Raw genomic sequence first — 13,537 nt, forward strand, 5'->3', positions numbered from 1 at the left:
TCCAATTCCAACTGTCATTCCGCCAGCGAGCCAGCGCGAGTCGGACAAAAGTTCACTTGAAAAAGAGTGGACGTGTTGGTCGAACGAACTTTCCCTCGTCGCCCGTGCAGCAGCAGCAGCAAATCGCGTGCTCCTTCCTCGTAACCTTACTTCGAGTCAGCTTTATTACCAGCAGCCAAAATGGTGTACATGGTGAAAGATTCCGTAAGTAAACGTACAAATGTATGGTGGGGGTACAGTGGAACAAACAGAGTGATGCCATCGTTCCCGGCCGGCTTGCCGGGCCATTTAGGAACAAAAAAAAATCTTCCCAGTCCGACATCGTTGTGTGTGCGCCAAAAAAAATCCATTGCTGTGGGCTATCTTTTACACACCCTTACCCGAAGAATCGTGGCCACAGCTTAGAGGGGGGTAGGGTATAGTGAGAATTGATTTGTGGAGCTTCCCATTCAAAGTGTGCATGGGACAGTGTGTTTGTGTGTGTGTTGAGCCGTTTTTTTTTTCCTTTTTCTGTCTTGCACACCCCTTTGTTGTACTTCTCGTTTCTTTCGTTTTTCTATCCCCCTTTGCTTCCCATTTGTCGGACCGGGAGTAATAGGCGTTAGGCGTTATAGGAGGGGGTCGGTCGGTCGGTCGATTGAGTCAAACCAGCACCATCGTCATCATCGCGGGCGGTCGGCGGCTTGTATGATACGGCCAGTGGCTAATTAAATCGCTTGCTGTATTGGTACTGTGGGCTGTGTGAGTCGACCTTCTCTCTCTCTCTCTCTCCCCGTCAGGGTTCTTCACGACCGCCATTTGTAGCAGTCCCGGCACAAACCGACCAAACGGCTAACTCACGATGATGATGATGATGATGTTGATGTGTCATGAAAATCAATGGGGATTTGTGATACATAGGAAAAAAAACCCCTTACACCGTCCCTTATGGGACTCTGTGCTGTCACCGAGTGAATGATGTGCGCCATTGGTTGTCCGGAAAGCTGGATGATGAGATAATACGGCAAGGGGGGGGGGGGGCCTCAAAGAAGCACAGACGCGCATCTTCGCTGCCACAATCGGAAGAATAACGCGCTACCCACTGCGTGTGTATGTGCCCAGGCAATAATGTGCGATACGGTGCCGGTGTGGTGGTGGTTAGATAAGCTCTTACTTTCGCGGTTAAAACACTCAAGGCACCGATTTGGCCACTCTGTAGGCAACGCAGACACACAGGTTGCTTCTACCACGCTCGTTGTGATGGGAACCACAGAGACCGCCAAGCGAAGATTACTATGATTACGAACGGCCTACGAGAGGGTACACTTGCTGATACACCCTGTGTGTTGTTTGTGCCATCAACATTTCCCAAGATGAGAATTGCAAAGCAGGAAACAGTTTCCAGATTGTTCCACGTTGCAAATATGCGATTGCATTATCGTAGGTGGTTTCCTGTTTTTTCTGGGCTCTTTGGGTGATTTCTCGGCATTCGCATTAAAAATTTGGACACGTTTAAAGAGCAAAAACCACACACACCCATCCACACACCATCGGTTTAATTAGGAAAACCAATATCAAACAAAAGAGGGTTGGCTTCGTGCGCTCCAAAATGCTCGGTTTCGCCGTCACTTATTTGTGAAATTTGATACACACATTCCCCCATTTTCCAGGTGATGTTTGCCTTTTCATCGCCCGCCCACTGTTCCCGCGAGAAACCCCGCGGACGTGGAAGAAGGTGTTAAAAACGAATGAATTAATTGATTTTCGGTGCCTGTGTTTTTTTTTAAATGTGCATTTACAAAGGTGTAAAACAATATGTCTCTAATAGAGCAGGTGGATCTTAGATACGCACACAGTCAAATGACACATGTCCAGTGAGTCATTGGAAATATCAGTAGTTACAGTTGTTGGTTGTGTGTATGGCCTTCAGATTGCGCGTCCGTGGTGGTAGTGGTCGGGTGTGTAAAAACTTGAATATTCAAGACCACCGAGGCGCGGAATTCGATACACGCCGGTTGTGGTTTGATTCCATTATTCATCACTTATTATTATTACTGCACCGAGCAGGCAGGGTGTTAATGTTAGCGAAAGGGGGAACCTTGACATGACTCCGAAACCTAAGGCTATCTAAGCAACACGATGGTGGCGGTAGCGGGTCGTTGCTATGTTATCGCTGCCAGTCACAGCCGGGAGCCTTCCGGTGCTTGCTATGATGAAATCTTTCTCAATATACTGTCACATATACAGGGAATGGCTCATTTACTGCATTGCAAGGTCTAGTTGCAGTGTTGGGTATGGTTTAAAATGCCTTTAAAGGGTTGTTTCAAATCTAAACCCACGCTGGCTGATAGTTGAAAGCGAATGATCTCATCCTTGCACTGTCAACTGTCGTTAAATGCATGTTTTATTGCATCGCCCGACGTCAGATGCACTCTGTCGAACATTACTCACGCTTCGCTGTCGAATGACTGCTCTGTACGACCGACCCCCGTGCCATCCTCTCTGAAGATAAATCGCATGGCAAATAGGCAACGGCGCCACAAAGCTTTGCCTAGCAAATGCCCAGCAAAAAACAGAGAAATAAAAGAATTAATGTTCATTGCTTTATCCTCCTTCCCCACCCTTTTTGCAGGAGGACTTCAACAACAAGCTGGAAGCGGCCGGCGATCAGCTCGTCGTGGTCGATTTCTTCGCCACCTGGTGCGGCCCATGCAAGGTGATCGCCCCGAAGCTGGAGGAGTTCCAGAACAAGTACGCGGACAAGATCGTCGTGGTGAAGGTGGATGTGGACGAGTGCGAGGAGCTGGCGGCCCAGTACAACATTGCCAGCATGCCCACCTTCCTGTTCATCAAGCGGAAGGAGGTGGTCGGCCAGTTCTCCGGCGCGAACGCGGAAAAGCTGGAAAACTTCATCCAGCAGCACTCGGCGTAAGGTGGGCGCGGGCAGTAAGGCGCAGTGGCTGCGTGTGCTCTCGATTTGTTGTGTTGTGGGGCGGGAGACGCCGGACGGCCGACCAAGGAGCACAATTTTACCAAGCAACACACACACATAGTAAACCCATAAGCATACATAGCGTAAAGTCGACATACCTACCAGCCCCGTGTCACAGGAGGATTAATTCATTTTGCTTGCCCATTCGGCACAGAAAATGGGAAAAGTGGAAAGGCTTTAGCGCACTTTAATCGAAGTGCAAATGGCTTTGTTTAATTAAGAAGACATTTTCCATTTTTTTTTTTGTGAAAACATCTTGCACATTCATTTTCCTGTGTTCTATATCCCAGTGAGGGGCGCTTGCATGAAAATACACAACACCCCCTTTATACCACCCGATTCGTTGTTAGGCAAATAGAGAAGATAAAACACCATTTTACACTTGCGAGAGGCGCTTGAGAGCATAACGAAAACGAAAATCAACCCATAATACACCACACAGAGAGATTTGTCGTCGTCGCTTCACCATTTGCCTTGTATCGTGTTATTTAAATATAAATATATTTGTTGTGCTCTAATTTTTCAGTGCTTTTCGTATGTTTTAGGAGAACAAAACGAAAGAAAAACATTAGCGAGAGTCACATCAAAAAAGGATTGTGATTAACAACTACCGCCTAGAGAAGTGAAAAGAATTATAAACGGTTTGCGTAAAAATTGCGCAATGTTTGAAGTAGATAAACAGTATGTTAAAATTTTGTGATAAAAATGATGCAACGGATGGTCCACACTAAAGGTAAACAAACTTTAAGTTCAAAGCTTTAATCTCTCGACCTTCTCGGCCTATTTATTTTCCAATAAGCCGCATGGTGGCATAGTGTAGGAAACATGGGAAATGCATTTTTATTCCTCTTTCCGATTGAACGCGTCCCTCCCATCCGCCAACAGATGGCAACATGTTAAACACACGCAACACACTTCACGTGCGTTTGTGAGCAATGCTTCCTCATACTGCCAGTATTGTTGCGCCGGCATCACGAGTGGCCTCTTCACCGGGAACAGGTGTTGGTTGAGAGTCAAGCTCGATTATCGCCGTGTTTTGTTGCTGCACTGTTTGCGGTGGACATGATTGTTGCAGCGCCGCCGTCGCCGCCTTCACGTGGGAAGCTTCAAGTAGTTCCCGCTTTACCTGCACCGTTGCGCTTTCCGGTCGAAGTGCTCGAACGATTCTGGGCTTTAGGGAGGGGCTTGAGGTGCGTACGGATGGCTCAGTAGTGTGAGTGTCTTCAGCACTGCCATTATTTGCATGTTCAGAGGGAATATCGCTTGGTGGCTGTATTGTGAGCGAGGATGGGGACACGGCCCGCACGACTCTTGCCTTCATGGTGCGATTTAAGTTTCTATAGGGCAGTTCTGGATCGTCCGATGATGCCTTCTCCTCGCTCGTTTGCGACTCCTCGTCGGGGAAGCGAACGTGTCCGTTTTGTGTTTCGTCAACTGTTGGTTGTTTTATGGGTGCGCTTGGCACTGGCTGGGAGGGTTGCTGCTCCTCCACAACAGCCTTACTTTTACGCTTCCGTATACGACGACGCTTTGGTTTTGGGAGACCGAGCAGCGTGGATTCGATGTCTTCGTATGTGCTGCTTTCTTGCTGAGCGTTTGCGGCGGTACGCTTGCGAGGTTCGTCGTCTGAAACTGTGTTGGATCGTTTCCTACTTTCCTCCTGTGCTTTAGGAAGTATCCTACAAAGAAAGGAGAATAAAGTAAAAATAAAGCACAAATGGCAACATCGGGAAATACACAAACATACCTTAATGTTTCTCCGTCGTGTATAAGGCCTACATTTTCACACTCGGGATAGAAAATTCCATCCTCACTGCACACGTACAGATCCGAAGCGATGCCGAACGTGTGCTGTACGGTCCGTATCAAACATCCCACCGTGGTCCACGCCGCCCGGTAGCCGATGTACGCTTTCTGGCGATGATCAGAGTACAGTGCACTTAAATCTAACAGATATCTTTTCATCGTTTAACGTATTTTACAACAAGGGAAACGGGACGGGACACGCTTGTTCTGCACGCAGCGTGTGCATCGTACCGGCAGTGGCAAAATGTAAACAAATCGGACGTTTCTTCGGACAGTGGGAGAAACGCTGGTACGAAGAGTGTTTTTAAATTCGTTTAAAATTTAGAAAACTGCTGAAAAAATATGATTATGCTACTAGAGAAAAGATTTTTACAAATTTATATAAAAAGGAAAATATGAAATATTACATAAAATATACAGAATTACATTTTGGATGAGTGTTTCTCCACTGTGCTTTCCTGTCTTTCTGTTCTACAGACACTCCAAAGTGTTCTACAGAAGGTATGACAGTGAGTCTGTATATAAAATGACGGTTGACGCAGTCCGTTCCTGGAGATTTTATTTTACTCAATATTATGAGATTAGTATGAAATTCTTCAAATCTTTCATGGACAATTCAATGCCTATTTTAGTTTATTTCCCTTTTAAATGAAAATTACATGTTCACGGCATTCAATCCCGGGAAACGGGGTTCATTTGTTTTTTTTTTTTAGCTGATACCAATTAGAACTGACTGGAACGGAAATGTACGAGTGTTGGAGTTTGTAATTTGTTTGCTACCACTAGAAGAAGTTTAACGTACACATACACACAAACGAGCGTGCGCTCCCCGTGCACCACGAATTAAGGCATTTTAAATATGCTTATTTTAGTTTCTAAAAGGTGAATCACAATGAAAACAATTGCTATGCATACTGGTGAGTTCATAAGAAAAAACCTAAATCGCTAGAATTCACTATTCCCACCCCCAGTCTGGAGTGTTGGGTATTAGTATTTTTGTTATGTGTGTTGCAAATGTGCGTTTCGCATAGTTAAGATAGCTGCGGTGGCGTTTGCGCTTCAGTAAAGAATTTGTGCGTTCATCACATTAAAGAAAAAAAGGAAAGACAAATTAAAAACAGCTAACCAACATTACGCCCCTCGCTCTACAAAAGCTCTCGTTCCTTCGTAATTGTTTAGTTGTGAAATTTGCCATAGTAGTGCGACAAACAATCGTTGATAAACTTGCAGACGGTGTAGACGTACTGCTGCGGGTGGCGGATGTAGTGCTTCACGTGCTCGGAACGCTCGAAGCAAATCATGCGCACGTCCACACCGCAGCGCCGCCGGTAGTTGGCAAACTTTTCTATATCCTGCAATTGGAGAACGGAAACCAAAATGATCGGAATTAGTACCTCGTTCAAACATGGAACAGAAACTTCCTCGAAGCATCTCACAGTATAGGGTATCAAAAGGTCCTCCTTGGAGTAAAGAAACAGCTGGGGCCATGCGTTGCTTTCGTACTTCAAGTTGTGCGACGGATTGGTTTGTACTTCGTAGCCTCGGGGTTTGATAAAATTGAGTATATAATTGAAGGCGTCCTAGGTGGGGAAGGTATTCCATCATTTAGAAAAAGTCGGTACAGTACAGCACACAAAATCGCCTACCTCAAAAGTCCACAGTAAAATGGCAGCGACGGCCATGAACGCGGACAGCAGGGCATTACACCGTCGCTCCTTCCCGTAGATCGCCGTAATGGCCCGGTACAGCCCCACTATCCGCCGGTCGCCCGGTGCCGAGTCGAAGATCATGCCGCAAATGTTAATCGGCGACTTGGACCTTCTCAATGCGAGCGCAATGTGCTGGTACAGGAAGGCTCCTCCGTTGGAAAACACGTGGAATATGAGCGGATGGCTGTCGAAGTTCATGTCGTAGATGAGTTTCAATATCTTCTCGCCGATCTGATGCATACCGGCCCGCTTCCAGAATAGATTCTCCACCGGTGCCGTGTACCGGATGGTGATGAGTCTGTTTATCGTCAATGTAAACAACACGTTATTGGTATGCCCGTACCCGCCCACACCGTCCCTCTCTTCGCCCATACTTACCCACGGTCTTCGTAGATTTTGGAGTACTTCATCAGATACTTGTCCTGGCATCCGGCCCACCCGAGCAGCAGCACGATGGGGACGTTCGTTTCATTGCACACGAACACATAATCACTTTCGGCCGTTTGTGTGTCGCTCCGGAAGTTGGGTGAGGGAAACTTGATAAAGTACTCGAGCGTGTCGTCCAGCGGATAGTCCGATTCCATCCGTGTGCCGTAGATGGCGGACATTCTGGTTGCCGTCTGTTTGCAGTAGCGCCTTTCGCTTCCTCTTCTTCAGCCGAAACTGTACACTATTGGAAAGCCTGGAGCTGCTGGGGGTGGTGGGAAGATGGTCGGAATGCTCGGTATGTCGAGTGGCTCCCGGAAAGTTGCGATGAAAGCTTTACAATTTGAAGCACTACCGTTGTGGACACCGTATCAAGCAGCATCGGTTTAGCAGCCACACTTGGCACTCTCGGACACAACCACACACACACAACACACACACACCTGCACACAAGCACGGGAGCGTTAACACATCTTTGGAGGGTGGTTTTTCGCCGAAGCCGTGCGCCTCCTGAGCTGACCTGCGGTCTATGCCAGCTGACTTATCCAGGGAAGAAAATCGGAAAAACTGACTGCATGCTCACTGACTCCCACACGGATACGCACACAAGCACACGGTGCGCTGTCCGGTCCTTAAACACACACACACACACACACACACACACACACACACACACACACACACACACACACACACACACACACACACACACACACACACACACACACACACACACACACACACACACACACACACACACACACACACACAGCATGGTGAACAGTCGGGTCGGTGCTTGGTATGCTTTTCCATGTGGTGCGAGCAGCGTGTTTCGATGGGTTTCCATGACACGTTTTCCTCCAGCGATCTAGCAGGCATGCGCACGATCTGCGTCATTTGCCGGTATGCAATATGGTTGGAGGCATGCACGGTGATGTTGGGTTTGTGTTGACGATTCGAGATTAGTTGGAGAAATTGGAATGAAAATAAAGAAAGGAAAAGAAGGAATTTCTATAATTATGCTAAAATAATACAACTTTGCATCTATTGCGATAAATATAACCGACCGGTTCAATTTGAATTTCGATCCGGCTGTAAACGCATCGAACTGTCATACGCCTCGAAACGTCATACACCGCGCGCCATTTTCGCTACCCGGCATCTGCACGGCAAATCCTCGGTCGGCGGCAGTCGCGCTTGCTGAATTTTGTTGTTTGAAGTGTTTTCTTTTGCTCCGATTTTGGAAGGTGTGGTGCTGTGGCAAGGTCTTTGATACTCCATTCGTCGGCGGGGCAAACGAAGATTTGATCGCTCGCTTGCTAGTGCTGGATGCACAAAAGTCTCATAAACCACGAAACCCAAGGTCTTCGATTCGATATCCGGTTTTTGATCAAGGCCGCACGATAGTGTGTTGTGGGGAAGAACAACAGAAAAAACAACAAAGTTCTATTCCAGCTTGTAGATTTGGAATCATGGAAGAAAAGCCGAAAAAGCGTGGACGTCAACCGAGAGGTGTTGCCAAAGAGACCGCCGTTGAAGCGGAAAAGCAGCAGGAGCAGCTTACGGAACCCGATCAAATGCCATCGGAGCCGTTGAAGGCTCGCGGTGGTAGCAAGCGGAAAGCGACTGTGCCAGAACCGGCACCGGTGGTGGAAAAGCCAGCACGGAAACCGGCAGCAAAGCGTACAAAGGCGGGCGACGTGGTAGAAGAAAGCAACGGAGTGGAGGAAAATGGTGCAAAAACCAATGGGGAGGTGATGGAAAAGGTCGCACCGGCTAAGAAGGGTCGATCGACGAAAAAGGAAGCAGTGCCCGAGCAAGAAGCATCCAGCAATGGCACGGTGGAAGACGTCAAAGCAAAGGGGAAGAAAGCTCCTGCCAAGAGGGAAACGAAGGCGACCAAAGCTTCGAAGACAGCGGAGGAGCCTGCTGCGGTGAAGGAAATGGTCGAAGAGGAGGAGGCTCCAGCGCCTGCTAAGCGTGGACGAACCAAAGCTAGCACCAAAAAGGAGGAAGAGCCGGAAAAGGCTGCTCCAGCGAAGCCAAAGGGACGTGGAAAAGCGAAAGGTAGGGAGCGTTTTGGGATGGATCTTGGAGCCAATATGAACATAACGTGGATGTTTATGGTTTTAGATAAGACGGATGGCGATGATCATGTCTCTGTAGAGCATGTAGAGCCGGAAGCGTCTTCTGCTGTCAAATCCACAGCTAAGACCGCTAAACCGACCGCAAAGGGTAGAAAGAAAGCAGCGGAGGACACTGTACCAGGTATGTTCATTGCATAATCTTCCATATTTAAAGGAATGCTTATAAAACTACACATCAAATTGATCTTGTCACCTGCACGATGTTTTTATCGCATTACTGAGTACTCGATGGATGCTTTTGTATTTTAATATAGTTTCCACCGCACCCGAATCTCCCCCTTCCAAGGCTGTAGAACGGCCAAAACGGACTCGAAGGGCGATTATCCCGCGCGTGGGTAATTGATTGCATGGCTTACACTTATGTTTGTTATGATAACTGTCATCCACTCTGATGGCGTGTCCGTTCATGTATTGTCGTATTTTTATCTTTTGTGTATTTGAATTGTAATCATCAAATGTATTATTTGTTTGTCTGGTTAAATGCTTGATTTATGGTATTATTGCACGTAGAAAGTTGTGCGTTCACTAGACGTTTGTTTTAAGTGTTAATGTCGCTTGAAAATTGCTCGTGAAATGAATTATGAATTTTGTTCAAGCAGCTGACAACGGAGAGGCTCTGGAAGATGCCCCCAAAAAGGCCACGAAGAAAAAGGCAGCTGCGGAAGAAGCTACGAATGGAGGTAAATGCGTGCAGTAACGAGTGTACACACTCAATCAAGAAACTATGACCCGAATATCAATCTCATCATAGACATTCCCACTGTAACGCAACGGAAAAGGGCAAAGCCTCAACCACCTGCAGATGAAATGGAAGAGGACGAGGAGGAAGTACCGTCAAAGGGAAAGAAAGCGAAAGCGGCACCGGCAGCAGCAGCAGGCTCGAAAATGAACAAATCTGCCACCAATTATGGGAAGCTAAATCTCGCCCTCGAGGAGGACAAACCGTGGAATTTCAAAATCTCCAGCTGGAACGTGGCCGGACTGCGCAGCTGGGTTGGCAAGGGCGGGCTCGAGTTTATCGAGCACGAAAAGCCCGACATCATGTGCGTGCAGGAAACGAAGTGCACGGAGGACCAGATGCCGGACGAGGCACGCCACATCAAGGGCTACCATCCGTACTGGCTGTGCAAGCCGGGCGGACATGCGGGCGTTGCGATCTACTCGAAAAAGATGCCCTTCCACGTGGCGTACGGGTTGGGCGACGAGGAGCAGGACCAGGACGGGCGGCTGCTGACGGCAGAGTACGAAAAGTTCTACCTGGTGTGCGTGTACGTGCCGAATGCGGGCAGAAAGCTGGTCAACCTGCCGAAGCGCTTGCGGTGGAACGAAAAGTTCCACCAGTACTTGCGCGATCTGGACGCCAAGAAGCCGGTCATACTGTGCGGCGATATGAACGTGGCGCACGAGGAGATCGACCTGGCCAACCCGAAAACGAACAAGAAGAACGCCGGCTTTACGCCGGAGGAGCGCGAAGGGATGACGGAGCTGCTGTCGTACGGGTTTGTCGATACGTTCCGGAAGCTGTACCCCGACCGGACCGGTGCGTACACGTTCTGGACGTACATGGGGGGTGCTAGGGCGAAGAATGTGGGCTGGCGGCTCGATTACTTCATCACGTCCGAGCGGTTGGCCAGCAAGGTGACGGATAATGTGATCCGCTCGCAGGTGTTCGGTAGCGATCACTGTCCCGTGACGTTGTTTTTAAATATTTAAAGCGGCAGAAGCGGTTTATAGGTTTGTTTGTGTTCGAATATTATGCCTTTTTTTCGTATTAGGTTTGTCTACTGTCGAGATTGGTGACGCGTAAATAATGAATGTCGTCCCTCGGTTAGACTACGGTGTTGGTCTACGGGGATGGTAACCGTGATGTGCATGTTTTTTGTTTTTGTTTCGTAAAGGTATCATTTTAAATCCACATTTTATTTAAACTAAGCTACATTTAACAAGCGAAATAATTAGTTTTTTAAATACAATAGTTTCTATTACCGTTAACGTGCAGGTGTGTTTAGCCACACCAGCAGCATGCTTATTTGCAAAGACAGTTTCTTTCAAAAGTGCTTCTACATGCAATCACCTTTTCTCCATATTTGCCTGTGTTTTATCTCGCGAGCATGGTTCAAAGTTAGGATGTCTGACCCTTTCTAAGCCGTATCTTTGCAATCCTTAACGGAGTTGCAGTTTAGATTACCCATTGTATCTGAATGCACGATTTCGATCAACGATCAACCAACAGCGATGGCAATCTAATTCTGATCTGATGATCGTATCTAATGATATTACAAATCATACCGATAAAAGTATTTTATATCTTCTTTATTTCCTCCTGTCTCTTCTACGTTTTTGGAAACAAATTACTATCACATTTACGATTATTTACTAATTTCACTAACTCTATTGTTAATATTATGCAATAAATAATTATGTTATATCCACTAATGGTAGTGTATTCTGATTTTTAAGTATCCGAATCGTTTATGTGCATTGTTCACGAGGTAACGTCACGTGTTGCAATATAAATTAATAAATAAAAATGTCTTTTTTCAACCGAGTGATCAGCACAAAGTCCAATATGATCCGCCGATCGAATGTACTTTGATCGAAGTTTTGATGTACGTTTAAGCATCAATGAAACACCATACTGGAATCCTCATGTCCTCTATAACCATTTCATGCAAGTAAAGGTGCGTGTCTGTTGATTTAAATTAAAAACTGATTAAAAATATTAGTATTGAAAAGTTGACCGATTTTTTTAAAATCGTTTTTAAAACTGTTCGAAACTAACGACCAGTTTGTGCACCACCCTGTGCCGGAACTGTCATATGCCTTCAAACGTAAACAAACAAGTGCGCCGCCACGATGTTCGTCAAAGGTGCTGCCCGCCAGCTGAAGCAAATAACAAAGTTTGGCACACAGAAGTGAAATAAATCGGTTAAATTTGTTAAAAAAAGTGTAGTGAAGTGTTTTTGCAACTAAAACTGCGATGGATCATCCTCGGCCGTGTGGTTGCAAGGGCCGGCGAACGTGCCTAAGCTGCGAGGCCGAATTCGGTATCGCGCCAATCGATTTCTACACCACATTTCAGGTAATTGTGAAATTCATGTGCTTCTCTGGAGAAACGGTTGGTTTTGAATGATAACGACCAACTGTCTGATGCTTTCTTTTGCAGAATAACGATTCCTACGTGTACTGCCCACGCTGTAACAAAATCTACCCGGGATGGGATTGGGAAAAGGTGCTTGCGGAACATTCCGATACACCCCAGCACGGTGGCGTCCAGGGCGAAGACTATCCGGGCGTGTACATCGATCTCGCTTTTCTCACCACCACCGAGGAGGCAGACCTGCTGCAAGGGTTAGACCAGCTACCGTGGGACGTCTCGCAGAGCGGTCGGCGGAAGCAGAACTTTGGTCCGAAAACAAACTTCAAAAAGACGCGCCTCCGGCCGGCCCAGTTTGCCGGGTTTCCGCAGCTGAGTGAATTTGTGCAGCGACGGTTCGAGCAGGTCCCACTGCTGGCCACTTTTCAAACGATCGAGCAATGTTCGCTGGAGTATTGTCCCGAGCGTGGAGCTTCGATCGATCCGCACATTGACGATTGCTGGATTTGGGGCGAGCGGATCGTGACGGTAAATTTGCTGAGCGATTCCGTGCTGACGATGTCACCGTACCGAGGGGAGGAGGGAAAGACAAAGTATAATCTACACTTTCTGGAGCAATACAGAGAGCATCTGCTCGGGGAGCTGATGGATGAGGAGACAATGGCCGGTTACGAGAATCGGATCGTACGGATACCAATGCCGAGGTAGGCTGACGAATTTTATTACCGTTTAGTGAGGAATTCCTTGTTAAAAGACTTAATTTTTATTTTTAGGCGCTCACTGTTGGTCCTTTATGGACCTCCGCGCTACCAGTGGGAACATTCCGTTCTGCGAGAGGACATTAAAGAGCGCCGTGTCTGCTTAGCGTATCGCGAATTTACACCCATGTACTTGCAAGGTGGCAGTGAATTCGGTCAAAGTGAAGAGATTTTCGAGCGAGCGAAGCAATTTTGGGACCACCGGACAGTTAAGGTTGAAAGCTAGCCTGTCTTACAGCAGAATTTCGGAAGCTGGGATGATTTTTGAGTAATATTTTTGAATTAGACCATCCAACTGCAAAAGAAAGCAGATGTAAAACTCATTTTTTAAATCTAAATTACCCAGCGAATTTGTAAATTATACCGATCGAAAGAAAGTATTTCACCGGTAAAACAAATAATGCTTCACATTTTTTAAACTGTGTCACGCTATTCGGATGTTTTGGAAACATGAAAACGCATGGCTAAAATATGTGCTCAATTCAGTGATATACACAACGAATGTGTTTGAATTTCTAAAATCATCGCTCGCGTATCGTTCATTGCGATAGTAAATTGTTATTTTATTCATAACCAAGTCATCGACCTTCGCCTCGTCCACTGACACGCATCGCGGCTATCGG

The 13,537-nt window shown here is 46.9% G+C and overlaps 5 protein-coding genes across 6 annotated transcripts; 3 read left to right on the plus strand and 2 right to left on the minus strand.

Annotated features, from left to right (window-relative positions):
• Positions 1-13: 13 nt before the first annotated feature.
• LOC121597271 (thioredoxin-2-like) lies at positions 14-3,489 on the plus strand. Its single transcript, XM_041922909.1, has 2 exons — positions 14-204; positions 2,612-3,489. The coding sequence occupies exons 1-2, from the start codon at positions 181-183 to the stop codon at positions 2,909-2,911; spliced, it is 324 nt and encodes a 107-aa protein (XP_041778843.1). The 5' UTR covers positions 14-180; the 3' UTR covers positions 2,912-3,489.
• A 239-nt stretch (positions 3,490-3,728) lies between these two features.
• LOC121596269 lies at positions 3,729-5,014 on the minus strand. The gene is made up of 2 exons (XM_041921057.1): positions 4,719-5,014; positions 3,729-4,650 (listed from the first exon to the last, which is right to left on the minus strand). The coding sequence occupies exons 1-2, from the start codon at positions 4,934-4,936 to the stop codon at positions 3,915-3,917; spliced, it is 954 nt and encodes a 317-aa protein (XP_041776991.1). The 5' UTR covers positions 4,937-5,014; the 3' UTR covers positions 3,729-3,914.
• A 425-nt stretch (positions 5,015-5,439) lies between these two features.
• Positions 5,440-7,573, minus strand: LOC121597652 (transmembrane protein 53-B-like). The gene is made up of 4 exons (XM_041923556.1): positions 6,865-7,573; positions 6,424-6,784; positions 6,214-6,357; positions 5,440-6,129 (listed from the first exon to the last, which is right to left on the minus strand). The coding sequence occupies exons 1-4, from the start codon at positions 7,092-7,094 to the stop codon at positions 5,953-5,955; spliced, it is 912 nt and encodes a 303-aa protein (XP_041779490.1). The 5' UTR covers positions 7,095-7,573; the 3' UTR covers positions 5,440-5,952.
• Positions 7,574-7,819: 246 nt separating this feature from the next.
• Positions 7,820-10,926, plus strand: LOC121597359 (DNA-(apurinic or apyrimidinic site) endonuclease-like). 2 transcript variants are annotated; one of them, XM_041923070.1, is made up of 5 exons: positions 7,820-8,979; positions 9,046-9,180; positions 9,314-9,394; positions 9,659-9,739; positions 9,811-10,926. In XM_041923070.1, the coding sequence occupies exons 1-5, from the start codon at positions 8,385-8,387 to the stop codon at positions 10,770-10,772; spliced, it is 1,854 nt and encodes a 617-aa protein (XP_041779004.1). In that variant the 5' UTR covers positions 7,820-8,384; the 3' UTR covers positions 10,773-10,926. The 2 variants fall into 2 exon arrangements, with proteins under 2 accessions (XP_041779004.1, XP_041779005.1); XM_041923071.1 differs by lacking the exon at positions 9,314-9,394 and having other exon boundaries at positions 7,822-8,979.
• A 954-nt stretch (positions 10,927-11,880) lies between these two features.
• On the plus strand, positions 11,881-13,252 carry LOC121596293 (alpha-ketoglutarate-dependent dioxygenase alkB homolog 4-like). Its single transcript, XM_041921101.1, has 3 exons — positions 11,881-12,141; positions 12,226-12,860; positions 12,930-13,252. Exons 1-3 carry the CDS (start codon positions 12,040-12,042, stop codon positions 13,138-13,140), a joined length of 948 nt encoding a protein of 315 aa, XP_041777035.1. The 5' UTR covers positions 11,881-12,039; the 3' UTR covers positions 13,141-13,252.
• Positions 13,253-13,537: the final 285 nt, after the last annotated feature.

The sequence above is a fragment of the Anopheles merus genome, chromosome 3R, assembly GCF_017562075.2.
Source record: "Anopheles merus strain MAF chromosome 3R, AmerM5.1, whole genome shotgun sequence".
Lineage (NCBI taxonomy): Eukaryota > Metazoa > Arthropoda > Insecta > Diptera > Culicidae > Anopheles > Anopheles merus.